Source organism: Grampus griseus (genome assembly GCF_964374135.1).
Source record: "Grampus griseus genome assembly, chromosome: 4".
Lineage (NCBI taxonomy): Eukaryota > Metazoa > Chordata > Mammalia > Artiodactyla > Delphinidae > Grampus > Grampus griseus.
In genome coordinates, this window is record NC_138997.1 from 67993724 (window position 1) to 68018689 (window position 24966).

The following is a 24966-nucleotide window of genomic DNA, read 5'->3' on the forward strand; positions in this document are numbered from 1 at the left end:
TTCCTCCACCTGCCAAGCCATGCACCTCGGTGGGGTGCAGGTCCTCTTCTCAGGAGAAAGAGGTTCCTTCTTCTTGGCACAAAGGCGCCAGCTTCTTGCCAAGTCTTGTACCCTCAGTGCCGCATCTGCCTACAGTGCTTTTTTTCTTTTTCTTTTTTTTTCAACTCTGTCATATTCTGCATGCTCTTGTAAGTCAGCAAAATATTCCATATATCATTTAAGTTGTCACTTTTTTTTTAACATCTTTATTGGCATATAATTGCTTTACAATGGTGTGTTAGTTTCTGCTTTATAACAAAGTGAATCAGTTATACATATACATATGTTCCCACATCACTTCCCTCTTGCGTCTCCCTCCCTCCCCCCATCCCTATCCCACCCCTCTAGGTGGTCACAAAGCACCGAGCTGATCTCCTTGTGCTATGCGGCTGCTTCCCCCTAGCTATCTATTTCATGTTTGGTAGGGTATTTATGTCCATGCCACTCTCTCACTTTGTCACAACTTACCCTTCCCCCTCCCCATATCCTCAAGTCCATTCTCTAGTAGGTCTGTGTCTTTATTCCCGTCTTACCCCTAGGTTCTTCATGACCTTTTTTTTTTTTCTTAGATTCCATATATATGTGTTAGCATACAGTATTTGTTTTTCTCTTTCTGACTTACTTCACTCTGTATGATAGACTCTAGGTCCACCCACCTCACTACAAATAACTCAATTTTGTTTCTTTTTATGGCTGAGTAAAATTCCATTGTATATATGTGCCACATCTTCTTTATCCATTCATCCAATGATGGACACTTAGGTTGTTTCCATCTCCTGGCTATTGTAAATAGAGCTGCAATGAACATTGTGGTGCATGACTCTTTTTGAATTATGGTTTTCTCAGGGTATATGCCCAGTAGTGGGATTGCTGGGTCGTATGGTAGTTCTATTTGTAGTTTTTTAAGGAACCTCCATACTGTTCTCCATAGTGACTGTATCAATTTACATTCCCATCGGCAGTGCAAGAGTGTTCCTTTTCTCCACACCCTCTCCAGCATTTATTGTTTCTAGATTTTTTGATGATGGCCATTCTGACTGGTGTGAGATGATATCTCATTGTAGTTTTGATTTGCATTTCTCTAATGATTAGTGATGTTGAGCATCCTTTCATGTGTTTGTTGGCAATCTGTATATCTTCTTTGGAGAAATGTCTATTTAGGTCCTCTGCCGATTTTTGGATTGGGTTTGTTTGTTTGTTTGTTTGTTATTGAGCTGCATGAGCTGTTTGTAAATTTTGGAGATTAATCCTTTGTCTGTTGTTTCATTTGCAAATATTTTCTCCCATTCTGAGGGTTGTCTTTTGGTCTTATTTATGGTTTCCTTTGTTGTGCAAAAGCTTTTTAAGTTTCATTAGGTCCCATTTGTTTATTTTTGTTTTTATTTCCATTTCTCTAGGAGGTGGGTCAAAAAGGATCTTGCTGTGATTTATGTCATAGAGTGTTCTGCCTATGTTTTCCTCTAAGAGTTTGATAGTTTCTCATATGAAGGCGCTGCATAGGCTTCAGGTCGCCTCTGCACTGTGAAAATTACATTACTTCTTAAGTCCGTTTCCATCTGAATGCATTTCTCTCCTCTGTATTGACCTTCCTACATTGAAAACCTGATCTTCCTTTTCCCCAGCATCCTTCAACAGCTCACTGTCACCTATATGTTCCAGTCCAAAGTCCTGGGCATGATCTGCAAAGCCCTTGGTTATCTGACATCTGCCCTCTCTCCAGACTCATTTCCCCCCATATCCCCAACACACCTTGCTTCAGCTGTGCTGGACTTTTTCTGGTTGCTGGAATGTGCCCAAATGATTTCCACTGGCTTCATTCCTTTTTACATGCTGTTTATCTAGGCTGGGAGGGTCATCCACATCCCATCCCACCACCTGACAATCTACCTACTGGTGATGATGAAGGAGGAGGGAGAGGGGAAAACATGAGATGATGATAAAGATGATAGATAATTACTGTAATGGACTATTGAATAGAACAACTTTTCCCTTGCCTGAAAACGGCACTAGCATCCATAACCCAAAAGTACAGGTGCTATGTGTCCCCACATTCTGAAAAAGAGCCACCAAGAACTGGAGCAGAATGTTCCTCAAATTTTCCTAAATGGCCCTACCTCAATCAACCCCACCAGGCACACTAACCCCCTCTCTATATAAGGAGGTTGGGGATAAGAGCCTAGTGGAGGATGCATGGGGTTTCTCCTCCCCTTCCATGCCTGTCCCCCCTACCCAAAGAAGCCAAGTAAAGGGGGAGAAGCCAACGTATTTGTGACGATTGCAATAAAGGGAGACAAACATTCCATTTTCCAGGTAGCCATCTAACTGCTGGGAAGGATGGGCACAGAGGGACACAGCAGTGTAGACTGCACGGCACCATGGGTTTCCTACAAATGCCACTGAAGTTTGCTTGCCAGAGAAGTCTTAAAGATGCCCCACAAAGAAAGATGCTTGCCAGGTACAAGGACCCATCAGCGAAGGTTATTGGAGTGTACTATGGGTTCGGGCAGGAGAATTTTGAGCTGAAGTAGGATAGAAGAGAAGGAGCTGAAAGGAAATCTCTCATGTGTCATTGCCCTTCATGTAAAGACCTCCAGGAACATACCCGTAGTCAAATAAGTTGGGTTTATTACCCATCTTAGCAAGAGAGAATGGACTCCATATGGAACTGTTGGGGGTCTCAGTAAGAGGAAGTTATGAAATTATCATGGGATTTGGGCTTTGGTTGAGTAATTTTGGCAAAAGTCTAAGGAAGCAGGAGCTTGCTCTAGATGGGGAGAATTCTGTGACTGAGTATCTCAATAAATCTTATCTATAAGAAAGGCAGACTTGAGCAATGTAAAGCTACAACTGGTAAAGCAGCAGGTCTTATTTAGTGAAGGGAGGAGGATTCTTGGTATTTTGTGGGTGGCACCTTGTGGGGAAGATCTTGCCCTTATGACTCTCAGAGGAAAACAACCCTGCTGGCACCTTGATCTTGGACTTCCAGCCTCCAGAACTGTGAGAAAATAAATTTCTGTTGTTTAAACCACACAGTCTGTGGTATTTTGTTATGGTAGCCCTAGCAAACTAATACAGACCTATAATAGGTAAAGAGATTGAGTTAATAGCCAAACACTTCCCATGAAGAAAAACCCAGGTCCAGATGGCTTCACTGAATTTACTAAACATTTAAAGAAGAATTATACCAATTCTTCACAAACTCTTCCAAAAAAGCAGGAGATAAGAAAACACTTCTAACTCATCCTATGAATCCACTATTACCCTGATATCAAAATCAAAGACATCACAAGAAAATTACAATCCAATATCTCTTATGAATATAGATGCAAAAATCCTCAGCAAAATATTAGCAAATCACATACAGAAACATATTTAAAAGGATTATACATCACTATATAACAAGTGGGATTTAATCCAGGAATGCTAGCTTGGTTTAACATTCAAAAATCAATAAAATAAAATACAACTTTATTGATCATCTCAGTAGATGCAAAAAAAGACATTTGACAAAATGCAATACCTCTTCATGATGAAAGCACTCAACAAACTGGAAATAGAAAGCAATTTCCTCAGTGTAATAAGACCATCTATGGAAAACCCACAGCTAACATCTTAATGGTGAAAGACTGAAAGCTTTCCCTCTAAGGTCAGTAATAAGGCAAGGAAGCTCACTCTCACCAATCTATTCCACGTTATACTAGAGGTTCTAACCAGGGCAATTAGGCAAGAAAAAGAAATATAGGTCATCTAGCTTAAACAGGAAGAAGTAAAATGCTCTCTATTTGCAGATAACATATCCTGTCTCCAGATCTAGGCTCTTCGTCTCACCAGAACTGAAGCTGAATGGGTGACAATATCTTCTTTCTTGGAAGGCAGGGGTTGTCAAGTTTCTTTGTAAAGGCCCCATTTTCCTGCCTTTTCTCCTTCTTCTGAATAAGCACATCTCTTCTTATTTTCAAGTCCTCCAGATTGGTGTCATCACACAAAGCCCAGGCACCCCCTCCAGTGATTAAAAACCCTACTTGCTCTTCTGCTTGCTGGGCAATAGGGTCTCCCCATGCCGCCAAAGGGATTCTACTGTGCCTCGTATTTGCCTTCTTACTGCTGGCTCCAACGCAGGGTTTGAAAAACACGGTGGTATATAGCCCTTGGTGGTGCAGTGCCTGCCCCCTACTCCCCCAACCCCCCCATACACAAAACTTTGCAGAGCCTGAGGGGGCTTCATGTGGCTACAGAGCCCATCCTGCCCAGAGCTGACTTGATAAGCATCTTTATTGGCTGTCTTCCCCTCCGGCTCACTCCCTACCGCCTCTGCCCCCCCCCCCCCACCGAGTTGGTATGTCCTGACATGGCCTCTCAGGTAAACTACTTGCACTGGAATCCTTGTCTCAGGTTCTGGAGATCCTAAAACTACAACAGTTATAACAGGTCATGAAACCAACTTAGTGGACCTTGACCAGTGAATTAATAAAATTGAGATAGAACAGGCAATATCAGAGTGCCCTCTCTGCATTTGTTTTAGTTTGGGACTGTAGACTGGGTCATGTAAACTCTATTACTGAGGGACAAAGGCAAGAATACTTAGAAAAAGTCTGCTCCAAAGACTTTTCATTGTTTTATAAACAATTGTCATGACAACACATGACCTTTAAAAAAAAAGTGCCACTTTTCTAGAATATGCTAAGGAGAGGCCAAAGAATAGGTACTAGGTTTTCTGGTTAGGAGGGTGCTTGGTTTTTTATTCTCTGAGTTTTGTGACTATCTAATTTTCAGAAAAGTTTACAATGATTATCCCAGGAAGACTGGTGAGAGTGACATCTATACATTGCTGGTGGCATAGTGAACCGCACACTTTGAGTTAGCAATCCTATACATCCTTGGATTTGTGCTAAGAAAAAAGAACTCAGATGTGACGTGCAGAATGACGCACACTGCAGTGTTGTGTATCTAATAAACATGGAAACAAAAGTCTGGGTAAGAGGGATTTGAAGAGCCCTTTTTCTTGGAAAAAAAGCTTTGAAGTTGAGCTTGCAGAGCACTTTTGAGAAAGACTGAGGAGGAATTGTCAGTCGTTTATATCAAAAACCTCACGGAATGACTGGTGAAAACTGGGGTGCTTTAGGGGCCTCAGTGGCACCCCCAGCTGTGCTCAGTTCTCCGGACAGGTTTGATGGAGGTCCAGCACCACATATTATAAACTGAAGACATGACTTGTTCTCGCATGGGTTCCAGAACTCAGACTTAAAACTTGGCATAAGGAAGCAGTTATGAGGTGCTGAGAACAGGAGTGGTTGGCAACGGTTTGTCCTTTTAGCTTGGCACCCAAGACCACACCGGGCCTGTGGCCAACGGGGACACAAAATCCCCAAGCGGGGTTTGAAAAACTAATTGTTCTTAAAAGAGCTTCCCAAACCGCAGAGCAATCAACACTCAGGTCTCCCAGACTCACGGAGAATATAATGGATTACACATGGGGTCATCTCAAAGCTGTTGTTAATAAGTATGAATGCCCGGACTGCGAGAGTAGAGGGACCAGAGGGGAGGGAACTGTCTTCACTGCGGGAGAGCCCCAAAGGACGGGGTGCAGCCCTCGGGAGCAGGGGGCTCAGCAGCAGCCGGCGGGGTGCGCTCAGAGCCAAAACCAAAAGCGAAGAGGCGTGAGACGGAGCGTTCCCGGGCCCAGCGGATGCCCCGCCAGCAGGGGCGCGCTCGAGCCCCGCGGTCCCGGGAGGGGCGGTGCGGACGAGGCGGCCAAGCTCTAGCCGCCCGGGGGGTGTGGTTCCCGCGGCCCGGGCGGGCGGGGCGCCGGATTTAAAGCGCTGGCCGGCGGGACGCGCCTCACTCACGCTCCCGCCGCCGCCCACGCTTCACGCCATGGAGCGGCCGCCGCTGTCCGCCTTGCTCCTCGGTGCAGCCGGGCTGCTGCTCCTGCTTCTGCCCCTCTCCTCTTCCTCCTCTTCGGACGCCTGCGGCCCCTGCGAGCCGGCCGCCTGCCCGCCCCTGCCCCCGCGGGGCTGCCAGCTGGGCGAGACCCGCGACGCGTGCGGCTGCTGCCCGGTGTGCGCCCGCGGCGAGGGCGAGCCGTGCGGGGGCAGCGGCGCCGGCAGGGGGCACTGCGCGCCGGGGATGGAGTGCGTGAAGAGCCGCAAGAGGCGGAAGGGTAAAGCCGGGGCAGCAGCCGGCGGCCCGGAGGTGAGCGGCGTGTGCGTGTGCAAGAGCCGCTACCCGGTGTGCGGCAGCAACGGCATCACCTACCCCAGCGGCTGCCAGCTGCGCGCCGCCAGCCTGAAGGCCGAGAGCCGCGGGGAGAAGGCTATCACCCAGGTCAGCAAGGGCACCTGCGAGCAAGGTGGGCATGTGCGCTTTCCCCTCCGACTCCGACCCCGCCCCGCCGGGCGGGGAGAACCAGGCGCTGCCTTGCGGGGAAGAGCCGACAGGGCGTCCGCGGCCGGCGCACCTGGCTGGTTCCCGCGGCTTCTCCCGTGGGCATCCGGGCAGACTCGGGGAGGGGGGAGTTGGCAGCCGCGTGATGCCGGGAGGGATGGGCGACGCCTCCCCTTCTCTTTTTTTGGTGGTTTTGAGAGATTGATGCGTGCGCCAAGAAAGTGAGGACTTGCAGGGCGAGTGTATGTATAAAAAAGATTTCCAGATACCACAGATTCTCCCGTCCCCAAAGCTCACCCAGCTCATGCTAACAGCCGGCAAGTTGATTCGCAAAAGCTGCCCCCACTCTTCTAGGAACCCAAAAATGTCATTTTCTCTCCATTCTTTCTTGGCTTGAGTGTATAGAGATGAAGTCAAGAGATAGGAGAAAGGCGTTTGACGATGAAATACAGTATAAGGACTTTCAGAGAGAAGTTGTTTGTCCCATGTTTGATTGGTTAGATTGTAAGAATTTTAAAAATTGGATTTCATGGTTTCTTAATATTAAGGAAAATAATTCACTTACTGGAAGTTACAGATTCTCAAACAGTAATCTAACTAGCTAATTATTTGTGGGCGAAAAAATACAAACTCTTTGAAGGATGTTTTTATGATGTCGTTTGTGTTGTGAACCTTATGACCATTTTGTTTTTCTTTTTCCTTTCTTGTGTAATTTGTCCCCAGGATGCACTGTTCAGCAGGAATGCCTTTGAGGTTATGTTTGATCGTTTATTTTATTCCAAACAAGTCCAGGCTTGCCATAAATGAAAGGGGAAAATAGAGTCTGGACTTGCAAAAAAGAAAAAAAAAAGAGCTTTTAATTCTAATGTCTGCTTAGGCAGTAGTTTCAAGGGAAGGTTAGAAATGCAACCTTGGCAGTCTCTCTCCTGGTCCCAGCCAAGGTAGGAAAAAGGGAGAGAAGAGGCAGTTCTCCTGAAATGACAGAAGCAGTTGCTTCTTTAACACAGTTCAGACTTTCTCCAAGCTTTCCAAGTAATTCTTTTTTTTTTTTAGTTTTTCCCAGAAGTCCACATGGCTAATAGGTCATCTGCCACTGATTTCAGAGTTCACTATTGAAAGCCTTAAATAGTGTAACCAGCTTACTGTTAACTATATTATCATCACCTTAAACTTAAATCACAATCCAAAATAATCACACACTTTCCCCACAGAAACAGTCCTTTGGGTCTAATTTATCAGTCACACCATGAAAAGAGAAATGAGCATAGCTTAAGAATTCACTCCAAATATTGACATTTTTCTTACACATTCCAAGGGGAATTTTTCCCCAGTCTTTCCAAATCACTGGAACTTGCCTTATCAGAGCAGAAGGATAGCTTGGTGATTATTTAAGTATTATTGTCAATTCTAGCCTGTAGCTAGTTTTATCCATCTTCTCTCGTGCTATTTACATCTCTAAACCCTCACACAGTGCAATTATAAAATATTGAGACTGATAGTCATATAGAACTAGTCATATAACCTCATTATCATGAAAAGCAGATCCTCAGCATCTCTAGAGTGCAAACCTCAGGAGGGTACAGACCTAGTTTTTCTTTATGTTTGGGGAAAATGTTAAGAGAAATAGCATCTAAAACTGGAAACCTTGTCATAGATTAACCTTTCTTCCCAACCTAAATTTAGAGATAAGGGGTCTAGTGCCTCGGGCCATTTATAGAAGAATGCCAGGGAGAGCAGAAAAGAATGTGAGGTCCACCAGAGTACTTTTCCACAGCAGAGATAAATGGGGCTAAAGCCAGATCTCCTAATATATTTCTGCTGACTCCTGGAAGTGTTTTAACAATTATAGAAGCAAACCCATCAGAGTGCCATTAACTTCTGTGCCATTTAGAATTGGGGCTTTGCAAAGAATAGGAAATGCATTTTCTAGGTTCTTCCAGCCTAGAAAGGGTTCTTCTTCTACCCGCGGAAGAAACTTTATGCTTCCTCAAGTATTGAGAGGGAGGGGGCATCATTCCTTCTGGTGATTGGTCTCATTTAACCCGCATTTATTGAGCATCTGTCAGGTGTCAGCACTGTGCTAAGATGCTTTACAGCTGAGGATGCACAAAACAGTTCTGGACTTGTTGATTAACAAAGTATCCGTGCAAGTTACAAACCTACCTCCCAGAGTGCTTGCCCTGGAGCCACTCTGAATCTTTTCCCAGTCCCTTCTTTTCTGAGGTCAACACTTACCCACCTTCTGTGGAGAGACCTTGGTCTGCTTGTTTTCTGTGCCTCTGTGATAAGAGGCAAAGCCATCTTTCTTAAAAAAAAATCTATCTAAAAGGTAGTGACGTAATAATCTCAAATCTAAAACTGTTATTATTAATTTAGTGCCATTAGATCTTATTCAGTCCCTGAAGTCATGCGAAACTGGAAGAGGAGATTTGAAAATTCAGTTTAATAAAAAGTTAACAGAGACACCAAGATGTGTAATAAAATCTCACAGTTAGAAGAGAACATGGTGCTCCTTTATTCCGGTTCTTGGTTACTCCTTTTGTTCATGGTCCGTTATAGCTGAGCTTGGCAATCCCTTGTTTCCTTTGGGTCCCATCCCCTCTTCTTCCTTAGAATTAATTTTTATTTGTGGAATCAGAATTCACTCTTAAGGGTCTTCCTTGCTAGTACCTTTAGTAGCAAGTTAAAAAACTACCTAGCAATAACTCTTATTTTGGCCTCTTCTGTCCAACCCCCTTTGTGGTCCGGCCACCGTAATTGTTTGCTCTTTGCTGTTGTTTATAATCACACCCTCACTTATCTTTCCACCCTTTGAACTCTTAGCCTTGAAGGATCAGCTGGTGTCACTTTCTTTGTGAAACCCCTTGTCTTTCCCCTCTCCACCCCCCATAATGATGTCTTTGTTCTTTTGCAGCTCTGTGTAGGCTTCCAGACTTTTTTTTTTTTTTTTTTTTTTTTTTGCGGTACTCGGGCCTCTCGCTGTTGTGGCCTCTCCCGTTGCGGAGCACAGGCTCCGGACGCGCAGGCTCAGCGGCCATGGCTCACGGGCCCAGCCGCTCCGTGGCATGTGGGATCTTCCCGGACCGGTGCACAAACCCGTGTCCCCTGCATCGGCAGGCGGACTCTCAACCACTGCGCCACCAGGGAAGACCCCAGACTTTTTTTTATGTTCTGATTCTGTTTATACATTTTGTGGGGGGGGGTGGAGGGTGTTACTTTTTAAAATTTTTTATTGGCGTAACATTAATTTATAACATTAGATAAGTTTCACGTATACAATATTATGTTTCTACTTCTGTATACCCAACAGGGTGCTCACCACCAAAAATTTCGTTTCCATCTGTCACCATACAGTTGACCCCCTTTACCCATTTTGCCATCTCCCCCACCCTACCCCCTCTGGTAACCACTGCTATGTTCTCTGTATCTACATGTTTATTTTTGTTTGCTTTGTTTATTTATTTTAGGGTTTTATTTTTTCTAGATTCCACATATGAGTGAAATCATACAATATTTATCCTTCTCCGTCTGACTTACTTTACTTAGCACAATACCCTCAAGGTCCATCCATGTTGTTGCCAATGACAAGATTTCACCTTTTTTATGGCTGAGTGGTATTCCATTGTGTATATGTACCACATCTTTATCCATTCATGCATGGATGGGCGCTTAACATTGTTTCCGTATCTTGGCTGTTGTAAATAATGCTGTGATGAACATAAGGTGTGTATTTCTTTTCAAATTAGTGTTTTCTTATTCTTTAGGTAAATAGCCAGAAGTGGGATAGTAGAATTGTATGGTAGTTCTATTCTTAATTTTTTGAGGAATATCCATACTGTTTTCCATAGTGGTTGCACCAATATACATTCCCACCAACAGTGTACAAAGGTTGCCTTTTCTCCACATCCTCTTCTGATAATAGCCATTCTGACACAGGTTTGAGGTGATAGCTCATTGTGGTTTTGATTTGCATTTCCCTAATAATTAGTGATGTTGAACATCTTTTTATGTGCCTATTGGCCATCTGTATGTCTTCTTTGGAAAAATACCTATTCAGCTCCTCTGCCCTCTAGCAATTTTTTAAACAATATTCATTGCACATGTACTGTGTATATGTGAACAAGAGACATTCTAGCAGAATAGTTAAGATGCAGAACTCTAGAACCAGACTCCCTGAGTGTAAATCTTAACCCTGCCACTTACTGAGCTTTGAGCATGTTCCTTGACCTCTCTGGGCCTTGGTTACTCACCTATAATATAACGATTATAATCATACCTATCTCATAGAATTGTTGTGAGGATTCAATAAGATAATCCATAGAAAGCACTCAATGAATGTTTACTGTTGTCGTTATTCAACTTGAAAGTAAGCTCCAGGAGGGAAGGGAATTCTTGCTCCCTGTTCTATCCTCAAGGGCCGAGATCAGTGCCTGGCACTAGTAGATGCTTTGAATATATGTTGAATGAATGAATGAATATATGAATTTGCCAGGCACTCTTCTGTTGTCGGGGTAAGCAGACTTGAATGAGATAGACAAGATCCCTCTCTTGTGGCATTTACCATAAGCTTTAGACAGAAACAAGTAAACAGATACTTTCATGTAGTAGTATGTGCTGTAAAGAATGTACACCAGGGCAAAGGATAGAGACTTAGGGATGGTTGAGCAGTATTAAGTGAGGTGGGCCAAGCCATGCCGAGGACCCTCGTGAGGATTTCAGGAAAGGGAACAGAGCTCCTGAGGAGAGAAAGAACTCTTCTAGTTGGTACAGCATCTTCCACTGACTCCAAAGAGCTCTTTGAATGTCTGTCTTCCCCACTAGACTGGGAGCATCCTAGAAGAGGGACTCCATCTTGATTATTCTTCATAAACACAGTGGCTGGCTAATGGTTGGACACTCCCTAAATATTTGTTGATTAAACACAGGACTCCTCTCAAAATGCCTTCTCATTGGAAATGCAGGCAATGGGCTCTGCTGCATGTCTGCCCTCTTCTCTCCTTGCATCTTCTGCCTGTCTGATGTGTAGACCAGGGAATACATCTGACATTGACTCACCTCGCTTTTAGATCAGAATCAGAAAAAGTCACATCTCAAAGAGTCTACCCCAGCCCAATAGAAATGCTTTAAAATATTCTTCTGGCTTCAGTTGCCCTTTTTCAGACAGAAAGTTCCAGAAAGTTGAGTGAGTTGTTGGTTCGTTCTTATCCCTTTACCCAGTTTTAATCACTGCATCTTAGGAAAGAATTGAAAACCTGAAGAAGCTTTAGAAAATAAAATAGGCAGCCTTGAAGAAGGTCTTAAAGGACTTAAGATTCTTTTTTTAAATTATTTTTTTATTGAAGTACAGTTGATCTACAATGTGTTAATTTCTGCTGTATGGCAAAGTGACTCAGTTATACATATATATACATTCTTTTTTGTATTCTTTTCCATTATGGTTTATGTCATGATGTTGAATATAGTTCCCTGTGCTATGCAGTAGGACCTTGTTGTTTATCCATTCTATACGTAATAGTTTGCATCAACTAACCCCAAACTCCCGGTCCATCCCTCCCCTCCCCCCACCTGGGCAACCACAAGTCTGTTCTCTATGTCTGTGAGTCTGTTTTGTAGATAGGTTCATTTGTGTCATATTTTAGATACCATATATAAGTGGATATCATAGGGTATTTGTCTTTCTGTTTCTGACTTCACTTAGTATGATAATCTCTAGTTGCATCCATGTTGCTGCAAATGGCATTATTTTGTTCTTTTTTATGGCCAAGTAGTATTCCATTGTATATATGTACCACATCTTCTTCATCCATTCATTTGTTGATGGACATTTAGGTTGTTTCCATGTCTTGGCTATCGTGAATGGTGCTGCTATGAACATAGTGGTGCTTGTATCTTTTTGGATTAGAGTTTTGTCTGGATGAATGGCCAGGAGTGGGATTGCTGGGTCATATGGTAATTCTATTTTTAGTTTTCTGAGGAACCTCTGTACTGTTCTCCATAGTGGCTGTATCAATTTACATTCCCACCAACAGTGCAAGAGGGTTTCCTTTTCTCCACACCCTCTCCAGCATTTTTTATTTATAGACTTTTTAACGATGGCCATTCTGACTGGTGTGAGGTGATACCTCATTGTAGTTTTGATTTGCATTTCTCTAATAATTAGTGATGTTGAGCATCTTTTCATGTGCCTCTTGGCCATCTGTATGGCTTCTTTGGAGAAATGTCTATTTAGGTCTTCTGCCCATTTTTCGACTGAGTTGTTTGGGTTTTTGTGTTTGAGTTGTGTAAGGTGTTTGTATATTTTGGAAATTAAGCCCTTGTTGGTTGCATCATTTGCAAATATTTTCTCCTATTCCATAGGTTGCCTTAAGATTCTTTTAAAAGTCTAGAGAATGGACTTGAGGATACGGGGAGGGGGAAGGGTAAGCTGGGACAAAGTGAGACAGTGGCATGGACATATACACACTACCAAACGTAAAATAGATAGCTAGTGGGAAGCAGCCGCATAGCACAGGGAGATCAGCTTGGGTGCTTTGTGACCACCTAGAGCGGTGGGATGGGGAGGGTAGGAGGGAGGGAGATGCAAGAAGGAAGAGATACGGGGATATATGTATATGTATAGCTGATTCACTTTGTTATACAGCAGAAACTAACACACCATTGTGAAGCAATTATACTCCAATAAAGATGTTAAAAAAATAAAATACAAGAGTTTCAAACACACACACACACACACACACACGCACACAAGATTCTTTTAAAGGAATGTAATCGAAAGAACAAGTTAATGTTTCTTTGTGGTTTGGGAATTAAATGGAAGGTGCCTGACCTACTGTTCTACAGCTCTTTGGGAGAGGAATTAACAGGCTGGAATTAAATAGCCACAAGGCACATTTAAATTGCACACCAGGAAGAACTTGCAATAAAAGCTGTTGGATACTGTAAGTGCTATGTGGGAGTCAGGAGAATTCTGTTTCCAAGATTCCCTTTTAGGTTATCTCTCAGCTTGGTAAGGGAGGAGGGGAAGTGTCTGGGAGAGGATGTTATAACTTTTAAGATCTTTTGCACTCTAGACCTACGCTACGGAGTGATTGAGCTGAGAAGGCATTTATTTGATGCCCTTAGATACGATTTCCATCTTTCTCTAGAGCCTGCCCTCAGGGTTTATTACAGACTTGCCTTCTAGAAGAAACTGCCTTATAAGGCTCTCTTTTGGGTAGTTTAGTGACAGAACTCCCTTGGATAGGGTCCAAGGCCAGCCAGCCTTCCCTCATTCTAAATTCCTCCCCACAGTGGATAAGATTATGGTGCTTCCTTTACCTCAAGCTACCCCACAAATGATCTCACCTCATCTGTGTTTTTAATTGTAAGATAAATAACATCTTGTTTTTAGCAACTGTTTGAAAAAAAAACAAAAAAAAGGTGAATTATTGTCAAAAGAATTTTTAAGCCAGGGAACATATGACTAACGTTTTTTGTAGTTTAGATCCGGGAGTGGCACCGTTAAAAAGCTTTGAGATGGAAGCAGACTTAGGAATATGTAAATGAATGAGTCTAGTTACTTTAGGAAATTTTAAAGATTTCCCAGTGAGTCCTTTACTCTTTATGAGGGGGGTAGGAGAGTGGGAGGGACTATAGAAATCTCTAAGGAAAGCTTTGCCAAGCCTGACTTGTGTGGATTTTTCAGGTTGATCATAGACCATCACCCCACCAGTATCCCACTACCCCCATGAAGTCTCCAAGAGAAAGTGAGGAGGTCAGGAGAAAAAAAAACAAAAAACAGGTTGATAATGGAGGGAGGGGTGTTTTATTCTTGGCTGAAAATTAATGTGTAAAATGGTTGAATTCTGTTTTATCCCAAGCTGGTTTAATGGCAAGTGATCCGGTGCCTTTGAAAATGCTTATCTGTTGAATTGACTTAACCATCCTAGGAGGAAAGCAGGGTGAGGTTAATTAGAAAGAGCTGGAGCTAGCAAGAGCCCCACCCGCTCAGGGCCTCCACCAAGCAGTGGGTTCCCAGAGAGAGGAGGCATCCATGAAATTGCCTGGGCCCCAAAGCAGGTCCAGGTTGCAAAGTTTGGTGTCTGAAAAGTAAGAAAGGTTCAGACCAGGTTAGACAGACCTAGTAACCCACTGTTGACAAAGCCCCGTTCACATGATCTGAAGTTACTTACAGTAAGAGTGTTGGCAAGGCCAAGGACAAGCCAACGTGCTCAAAGTAGAGTTTACCACTATGAGAAAGGAACCCCCTCCAAACCTCAGGGTAACATATATAATAAATGAAGGCACAGTATAGTCTACCTACTTCACAGGATCAATGCGCAGGTCAGATTATAGAATGGATATGAAGTCCCTGTAAAACTGTGCGGCACCAAATAAATGCAAAGAACCGTTATTGACTGGACTGTAAACTCCTTTGGGACCAGAACCCTACATAGTGCCTTGTAGGGTGTGTTAATGATAACTGATGTTTGTGCAGCACTTAGGGTTTCTGTGGATGTTTCCTCCAAAACCTCACAACAGCCTTGGAAGATAAGGGGAATGATTATCCCAGTTTCCAAATAAGGAACTGAAGGTCAGCCATCACACAGCCAGTAACTAGCAGTTCTGGTACATAAATCTAGGAATTCTGCTACAGCCTTGCTGTTCACAGTGTGGCATGCAGACCCAGTGGCATCGGCTCTGTGTGCACAGTGTCTTTCTCTTCTGTAAACCTAAAATTATTTCCAAATTAACAGCTTAAAACAAAAGGGATTCACAAAGTCAAACTCTTGGGTGTGAAAAAGCATTAGGAAGAGCTTAATGAATTTATCTTGCTTCTGTTTGCCTTTTGATGAATCGACAAGGGGGATATGTGATACATTCCCGTCTAAACTGCTCTAAAAGAGCTCTTTCAATAGCATAAAAGAGAAATTCTATATGATAACAGAGTTGATATCATAGTTTAATTAGCTTTTTGTGGTAATGTGGTACACCTTGTAATAAATGTCATAATATATTCAGCAAAAGATGGTATGTCTTCAATGAATGAGTGTCTCTGGGGCGCCTTTGTACAGATCCCTGAGCCCAGTCTAGAGTCAGCCCTTCCAGGGCCAGATTGGAAGTCAGAGAGCCAGTGTCTTTAATTGCAACCAAGAGGCTCTTAAAGATCCAGTATGCTGGGGGCAGCTGGCCTGGATATTTTCCCAAGCAGGACCTCTTGGGGTATAACGTTTGTGTGTGGTGTTTGATCACTGGCCAGGCCTTTCTGGTAACTCCAAGCAGGATATAGGAGAAAATCACTAAGATAACTGTCAACACGCTCAAGTGTGTGCTTTCACCTGAGGTTTTAGCCCCGAGTGCTGACTGAGGCCTGCCCCCAGCATGGAGCCATCAATATTCCTAGCTGGGATAATAACATTTACTCCACGTCTCAGCTGTAGTTCATTGTAGGTCAGTACTCTCTTCAGGGAATTTGCATTTTTAGGGACTGAAGCATATTTTTTGTCAGTCAAGTGACAACTGGCAGAAGAAGGAAAAATCCATGTAGGAGTTTGAGAACTCAAGGTAATCCATTGTGACTTTATGAGAAAGAGGAAGACACGCACACTTTAATATTCTAACAGGCAGAAATGCAGCTGACTCCAATCACCCTGTTCTTTCATGTTGTTTTTCTTGAAGAAGGGATGTCTCTCGCTTTTTTGGAATCTTGTCTTTTTCTCTGAGTGAGAAAAGCTCAAAGACATTTCATTTACATTCGGGCAGATTAGCAGGCCGGTGGTCAACTGGTTGAATTGGGAAAGCTTCAGATCTGACATCTGTTCAGCTCTCTTCTGGCCCGACCTCAAGCAAGGGAGAAAAAGTTATCAAGAAATAGATCTCCTGGGACCTTCAGAAGGTTTTGAAAGAGACCACACAGAAATGAGGCTTTAGGAATTTTCAGGATAGCCCAAGCCTGCAGGATGCAAAGCCTGCTCCCTTCTCCCTGGGAGCTTTCAGAACTTTCTGCTCAGGGAACGGAAATCCAAAAGTGAATTTCAATAGCAGCTGCAGCAATTACACCGCAGCCCTGGCTTCCGGGGGACACCCCTCAGGAAGCCGTAGAGCGCGTGATCCAGAATGAAGTGCCCAGGCGGCGGTGCAGCTCTGAGTTAGAGGAGGTGAGGCCAGGGATCCGTGCAGCGAGGCCGCTTATTAGAGATGCTCAGCCCAGCTGGAGAGGGCAGGCTGGGGCAGAGATGAAGATGCTGCCTGAGTTTTGACAGGTCAGGACTGTGGAGCCAGAGGCCGCTCTCTGCTCAGGTGTGTCTCAGATCAGAGCTGCAGAGCAGAAGACAGAAGCTGATCCAGCTTGGCTGTTTCTACACCGCCGAGCCTTTGATGCACTAGAAGATAACTGTCAGGGCCAGGGCAGGCCTGTTCAGGACCCAGTCGTGATGTGGGCAGGTTGTCAGCCCCGCCTCACCTGAAGCCTCTTTCTTTTCACCCGCTCTGCCTGGCCTGTCATTACACGCTGCCCCTTTTTCCTGTCTGACTGAGTGCAAAGAAATGTGGTGTTCTTTCTCCACCTCCCACCCCTTTCTTAGCTACAGAGCCTGGCCGGCAACTTTATAAATGGTGAGCTCTGCTCAATCTGCTTCCTCAACTCCATCCCCAGACTCATGAGCCATCTCCTGGCTTCCTCCACAAGACAATGAAGACGCGGACACTTGGTGTGCCACCCCTATAACGCAGCCAGCTCGGTCCACGTCAGCCAGGAGTTGGCTGTCCCTTCTCTTCTTGATACTCCTTTGGGATGCAGTTTTTCAGATGTCTTAGGAGCCTAATCCATTCCGTGTAATCAGCCCCAAACCCTGTGACCCCTCTCAGGTCCAGTCCAGAGGGTTGGGGAGATGGCCACATCCCATGGTGACCATGGGCTTAACAGGTCCCCAAGGCTGACCCCAGGCCTGACTCTTGTCTTCAACTCTTGTGACTATGCTGGTCACCAGAAACCAAAATGTGCCTGGTATGCATGGGAAAATACAGCAGAGGGGTGAGTGGGTGAACTTTGGACTCGGACCACCTGAGTCAAATTCCTCTCCGCCACTTAACTGTTTGTGTGACTCTAACCTCCTTGATTCATAGTTTTCTTACTTGCAAATCAAGTATAATAATACTGTCTGCCACTTAGGGTTGTTGGGAGCTTAAGTGAGATACGTGAAAAGCACTGGTACCTGGCATATAGTAAAGTCTCATTAAATGCTGTTTTCATTTCAGTTTTTATTGTTATTAGCATCATAAACCCTGGTATGAGTTAGTTTATAAGTGCCTTGACTGTGACGTCTTGATGTCTTAACTTTGACCAATCCAAACTATCTCCAGGTTAGATCTGAAACCTGTGTTTAGATCTATGCAAACAAAATAGCAGTGTAATGTTCTTATAAACAAATCCCTGGAAACTTCCATCTAGCTCTTGTTCTTGCGCTTCAAGGATTCCGGGACAGGGAGTCCTACTCCATCGGGGAGAGATCCCAGAGTCCAAATGCACAATCACATGGGAACCCCGCAGGATACCTGCCGGAGGATTCACTTTGCTTTTACAGCATGGAATATTTCCATCTTCGAGCGCAGGTCACACACAGTATTTTCTAATAACACCTTTTAGGTATAGAGGACATTTTGGATTTTCAGGACACTCAAATTCAGTAATTACTGGTCTATTTCTTCCCTACATGTATAGGAAATGTTGTGGGGTTTTGCTGGTTGGTTCATTTAAAAAAAAAAAAAAATGGAGTTATTGTCTCCAAAGAGGAATGTGAACCAAAAACACAGAGATTGGCAGAGGAAGAGTATGATTAGTATCCATTAAGTCCATATTGGGTATTACCCTTGACTTTTAGAGACTTATTGATGGAAATAATAAAGTCTTTTGTTTGCAATTCACGTGTCCCTTCTTTGGCTTTCATATGTAGCCTTAGCTTAGCGGGAACTCATTTTAAAAACTCAAATGTTTAACTATAAACGGGCATATTTAGACTCAGGAAGGTACCCACTTAGGTTGGTTCTTTGCATCCATCTGAAAAGTGATAGCATCCACTTCCCAGTATAAGGGGGGAAAGCAGAAGAAATGAGGTTGTGGAGAAGAGATTTAAGAAGCTGGATAACTTTGCAGATTCCCCAGCGTCGGTAATTTTGAGTGAAGTTGACAGAACATTGGGACTACTGCCTCTCCATGCACTATATACCCTATCACCTTCTAAAGCAGTAGTTCTTGACCTTGGCTGGACACCAGATCACCTAGGAAGTTTTATAAAATTGTTGATGCCTGAGTGCCGCTCCAGGATGCTGGTTTAATTAGTTTGCTTGTGATCTGGGCAGCAGGACTTTTAAAAGCTCCCCAGATGATTTAATGTCCAGGCGAGGTTCGGAACCATTGTTCTTAAAAGACTTCGTGTGACCTAGGCGGTGCATCGTTTCCTCGGGATAATTATAGTAATGATGGGCCAATTTTTGCTCAGTTCATCCAGCTTCTCGTGTTTTACAGCAGGATGACTTTTCAGGCTATCTAGTACACCGCAGGAAGCGGAAACCCTAGAAGACATGATCACTCGATACAACACAAGCAGCGTGGTGGCTTAACTGCTTCCTTGACTGTTTCAGTGCTGTAATCTGAATCGGACACAATGAAAATATTTCTACATCCATCGGTCTTGTTGGTATTAATAAAAGTTTGAGTACCGCAGTACTTTAAGTATTCACCTAAACGCGCACAATCCAACCTTTCAGTCGCGTCACTAGAACATAAGTCCCGTGAGCCCAGTGCTTTTTATCCTTTTTGTTCACTGTTGAATTCTCAGTGGCACTAAATAGACCGCAAGGTTACAGTGTGAGACCAGGAACGAGAAGGGGGGTGTCGCCTTGTTCGACCTCAGCTGGGCCTCACGTTTTTTGCCACTCTGTGCATGTCCAAGGATGATTTGATTTGGGGGTTACCAATCAATTTTAGCAAGTAGGTGGATTCGCAGATACGGAACCCACAAATAATGATGATCAACACTGTTAGAAAGGGTCAGATCAGTGACAAGCAATAGGGAACTACCAGGGTTTCTGAAAGCAGAGCACACGTATGGGTTATGCCTCCTTTGCATAGTTCTGGTGCTTGGAGGTGCGTGCTAAGCAGGTGCTTAGAAGATTATTCTTGGACCCGTGACCTAGTTTAACAAACACATGTGCTATCCCTGTGTTGACTGTCCCCGTGATCAGTCTTTATTTTTGCCCTGCACCCACCTGCAAGCAGGACTCCCATCCCAAAGGCGTTCATGAGAAGTGTAGATTTTACTAAGTCTTTGTAGGGTGGCAGGAAGGTCCTCCCGTTTCTCTCTCCAGCCTTACCACCAGCTGGTCTCCTGGGTGCCCTTCCTTCCCTCACGCAGAGCCAGGCTCATGGTGCCATCCCTCACCTTGCCCGCAGCCGGGCCTCTCATCCCTCTCCAGGTTTACGCTTAGCAGTCGGGCTCTCTCCTGGCTCCTATGAGTTCACGCATCACGTAACTTGGGAAACAACGGTTACCTGGTCCTCGCTGTCATTAGAAGTGGAAAATGATAATGACTTCCCTGTCAGTCAAGTGCCTGCTTTCTGTAAATGCTGTGCAAGGTGCCATAATAAGGAAATTTGCAGTGGTGAGGACGATAATGTCCCTTCTCTAAGAAGCCTACAAACCTGTGGTCCATCTGGTGGTTGGTAAAGTGTGGGAAGGCAGAAGTGGCATTTACACTAAAATAAAAGAGCCCTTTGTAAGTCAGGTTAATAAGAATGCATAGGAGCAAAGAATACACACACATATGTACTCAACTCTTTATCATTGGAAGCATTTATTTTCTGTGCAGTTTATACTGGAAGGGAAAAGATGAACAAAAGTACATTCATGTTTGTGGCCTATGAATACATCATAATTTAATTATAGACTTAAGAGCTTATAAAGAATGTAACTATGGCTAGGTGTGTAGTAGATAAATGAATTAGCTATTACTTTGCCCAAAGTGCCATTCCGGAGAGGAGACGAGTGAATTTTATTTTTGTTTGCTCAGAATTGAACTAAGTATAGAATATTGATCCAAAAGAATCTTTAAGATTGTGTTTAAATACTTTGGTAACACTAAGAAAAAAACTCAGTAAATTCACTTTGCTCTACCTAATTCCCTGGCAATGTGTAAAAGCAAAATTTTAAACAGAGGCAGTGACCTACTGAGACCAGGAGGATATATTTTGCAGCTGCTAAACAGCCATCAGATGTTTAGCTTGTCGGACAAACCACAGTGGGTTTTAAATTCTGGACTTACATATCCTTGTTCATTTAATTTCAGCTGTGTGTTCTGGGAATGTTAATTCCCAGAATTAATTTCATTTTCAATAAAGATCTTTGTTATTGAAGAAAAATGTTAAAGAAATCTGTAGAATACATTGAAATCAATCATTAATATTTTTATTCTACGCAGTTCATATTTTATTATATTTTATTCTAGTGTTTTTCTAGGCATGTATTATACAGCCATTTTTGATAGTGCTATCCATATATTTTTTACATCTTGTTTTTCATTTGTAACTATTTTCCATGTGTTTAAAATATTTTATAAATATTTACAATGTTGCATAGGCATTTGAATGAGCCATAGTTTACCCCAGTTTTCCTCTGTCAAAAACAAGCTTTAAATTCACATCTTTGGACATATAGATCTTCTTTCTTCTGCATTATTTCTTTAGAATAGATTGCAAATTAGAATTACTGATTCAAAGGTGTGAACATTTAAACATTTTTTGATACATGTTGACATTGGTAGATTCCAGGTTAAAAATTAGCCTCTCCAAAATAATTTAAACAAAAGGCCAAAAGCAAAGCATTTCAATATGCCATTGGAATTACTTTTTAATTATCTTCAGACTTGGGTTATTCTCGTGACTGCCCCACTCTGATGGCATAGAGACCATTGAGAGTTGTTCCTTCAGCCCAGTTCCCATTTATGAAATTTGTAACAACTGGCCAAAAAACCGAAGGCCCTGCCACTCATCTAGTTTGCGTCCAAGACTGCCAGGCATCGGGAATAGTTCAGATCAGCTAGAACTCTGCTTACATCATTGAATTGGGGTTTATACAAAGCACGTGCATCCCTGCTAGAGTAGCTTGAAAATGTCTGTTGCAGTGGCAGCCACCTATATGAGACGTAAACAGTAAAAACTTTGTGAAATTTGGAAGGTTTGTCTTTGGTATTTTTTTCACAGAAGAAAATAAATAGCCTTCACAGCTTTATTTGACTACAGCCAAATATACGTACAATTGATTCTCAGCATCTCTTTAAATATGAGTTGTGTGCATAATACCAAGACCATGGTTTGACCCCTGTTTCATCTCAGTTTGTGAGATGCACTGTTACTCTCCACTTTTCAGTGAGAGCCTGTGGCCTGCTCCACTTCATAAAACTGGAAAAGAATCTACTTACAACATTTTACTGCACGTGTCCTTGGGGCTTTCCTTGGGTCCTTAAAGAGACTGGCAAAGCCTTGTTTCTTTTTTCCTTAAGTCCTTTAATCTCCAGCACATTCAGCAACAAAAGTCTTTTGTAAGGCAGTTATTCCAGCTAAGACAGTAACTAAACAGTGCTGAGAATATATTTATAAAATGGAGACTCTGTATGTGATTGTTCGGGTGGAATTTTTCCCATATTTGCGAGAGAGGAATACTAACAAGACCTTAAATCAACATAGCACAGTACAGTTTATAAGCATTTTCACCTACATGCACACATATATCACCTTTTTAATCCCCACCAGAACCCTGTGGTGTGTTATCCCTACGTTATAAATTAGGCAACCATGATTCAGTTTGAATGCCCAAACAGAGCCCTAATTAAGGGGGAATCCAGTGAAGCTGGAGCAAGGATTTTGGGTGAGCTGTTGTGTAGATGGGCGCACACACACATACCCGTGTGCCCACATTTAAAGCCACAGGAAGCTAAAATTGAGTTGCAGAGCCAGTTAAACATAAATGCTTCATTCCAGTTCTTGATCTGTGCATTTCAGTTGCCATTCCTAAACTTGTGTCTCCATTAAATTGCCTGTATTGTGTTTTGTTTTGTTTTGTTTTGGGCGGGGGGCTGCGTTGGGTCTTGGTTGCTGCGCGCAGTCTCTCTAGTTGTGGCGAGCGGAGGCTACTCTTTGTTGCAGTGTGGTGGCTTCTCTTGCGGAGCACCGGCTCTAGGCATGCGGGCTTCAGTAGTTGTGGCACGTGGGCTTCAGCAGTTGTGGCTCACGGGCTCTGGAGCACAAGCTGAGTAGTTGTGGCACATGGGCTTAGTTGCACCGTGGCATGTGGGATCTTCCTGGACCAGGGCTCGAACCTGTGTCCCCTGCATTGGCAGGCGGATTCTTAACCACTGCACCACCAGGGAAGTCCCGCCTGTATTGTTAAGTTACTCTGATTATTACTAAAGTATGGAAATGCATATACTTGTGCTTGTTTTGTTAAACCATGTATGTATTTTTGAAGAAAGATGGAAAATCCTTCTTCAAAGAAAGAGAATCCGAAGCTGTTGTTTCAGCAAATAACCTAAATTCAAGGTTTTGGCAGTGGCAGTTGTCTAATATAGCATGAAATAATAATTCCCCAAGTGCTTGTGATTAACTTGGTTAATTAAGGTAGTCCAACTCCCAAAGCAAGCACACTGCCAGGATCTGTAAGCTTTGCTCGGTGAAATAACCAGTGTGCCATTCAGTGTTCTGAGGGAAGTGCAAAATAAGTTAGAAAAGGTAATGAGATAAATCGCTGCTTTCACATGTTTTCTAACAAATAAAACCTATATCATTGAGGAGCCTAAGGAGAACTTTGTGAAGAACAAATTAAATTTTTAATCAATTTGAATAAAATTGAGTCTCAGGGAGATTTCGGGATTTTTTTTTCCTTGTGTCACATGAATTCATGTGCGTGTGCTTCATCTTTGTGGAATGAGAATGTGACCCACTGAGAGGTCCTTAAAACTAACAGTGTATCATAAGAACTAGAAGGCCTTGACCTCAGATACTGCCAAAGAAAGCAGGAAATAGTAGGTTTCTCATGAAATTGTGACATTTATCTCAGACTGAAGAAATTCTTAGAGGTGAAGGAACATTTCTCAGCAATTTTCTGAATCAGTCGTGTAATTTAGTGTGCATTATATTTTAGTTTACAAATACTTTTTAGGTTATGTGAGCTTGTACCTGATGTGAAAGTGCCATTCTTATACCAGTTCCTTCAACATATAAGGGGATGTTTAGATTTGGGGAAGGGGAAAAGAAGAATGATCACCCAAAAGCACAAGAGCTGGTCTCTCAGTAAGGAACATGTTCAGCTGCAAGTAATAGAAAACCTGGCTACAGTGGCTCCCTTAGAAGGGGGTTGGTTGCTTGCAGAACAGAGTCCAGGTGTAGACAGCTATTGGTGTGGGTTTAACAGTTCAACAGTAACAGCTTGGAGGACCCAGGTTTGTTCTTTGTGCTCTGCTGTCCCTTGTGTGTTGGCTTTTGACTTCATGCCTAATGGTCACAAGGAGGCTGCAGTACTTCAGATCACTGAGTCCTAATTTCAAGGCAATTAGAAGGAACAAGGAAAAGGGCAGTGCCTGTCCCATGTCCCATTTTATCAGGTGAGCAAAAGTTTCCCGTACACTCTCAGCAAACATCTATGTCATTGGCCAAAAATGGGTCACTTGGCTACCTCTAGCTGCAAGAAAGACTGAGAAGGAGGGTGGAGATTAGGGCAGAGTCTGCCTACGTACAATGTCTGCTATAGCTGGGCAGCAGTTATTAGTTTTACACTTCAGAAACAGTTGCTGGAGGCAAATTTAAAGGATGACTGGAAGCTCAGTGTTTGAGAGTCCACAGACCCCCTCAGATTTCACTGAACAGTAATCAGTTACTTTTGAGAAGCAGGTGATGACATAGATCATGGCTGGGGAAAAAAAAAAAAAAAGAGCTTTCTAGAAAAATATGTCATTCCCAAAATTCAGTGGGAAGAGGGAAGAAGTCCTATGTAAAAGGTGCCAAAGATCTTCATAGAGACCACTTTGAAAGAAACGATATTTCACTCCTTAACAGTTTCCTTAACAGAAATGATGGCTAACAGATTTGAGGGTTCATGCCTTATTTGCTTTAAATACGTGGAAAGGGATCATTTGAAATTAACTCAAACAAGGAAAGTGGGGTTTTTAATTGTTTGTGGGTAAGAGCTGTAAAAATGCTTAGAAAACAAGCATACTTTGATTTTTCATAAATTGTATAAAGATGAACTTCAGTTCATCCTCCGGTCTAAGTATGGTGAATTTCTAATTGCTGTAATGTTTTTATGCTTATTTAAATCATATGTATTGCAGAGATAAATGCTTGAGAGCATGAGGTTCAAGTTCCCACTCCCCCACTTACTAAATGCATGATCTTGGGCAAGTTACTTCTCTGAGCCTCAGTTTTGTCATCTGTAAAGTGGGGACGATATTGCCTACTTTTCATGGTTGTCTTCAAGCGTGGTACTCAGCACACACAGTAGGGGCTCACAGTCTGGT

General features: G+C 43.1%; 1 protein-coding gene across 1 annotated transcript in view; it reads left to right on the forward strand.

Annotated features, from left to right (window-relative positions):
• The first annotated feature begins 5860 nt into the window (after positions 1–5860).
• Positions 5861–24966, forward strand: part of IGFBP7 (insulin like growth factor binding protein 7) — a 75331-nt gene continuing 56225 nt past the window's right edge. The window contains exon 1 of the mRNA XM_082653086.1: positions 5861–6388. Within this exon, the coding sequence (XP_082509212.1) occupies positions 5914–6388 (475 nt within the window). The 5' untranslated portion in view covers positions 5861–5913. The remainder of the gene's footprint in view (positions 6389–24966) is intronic.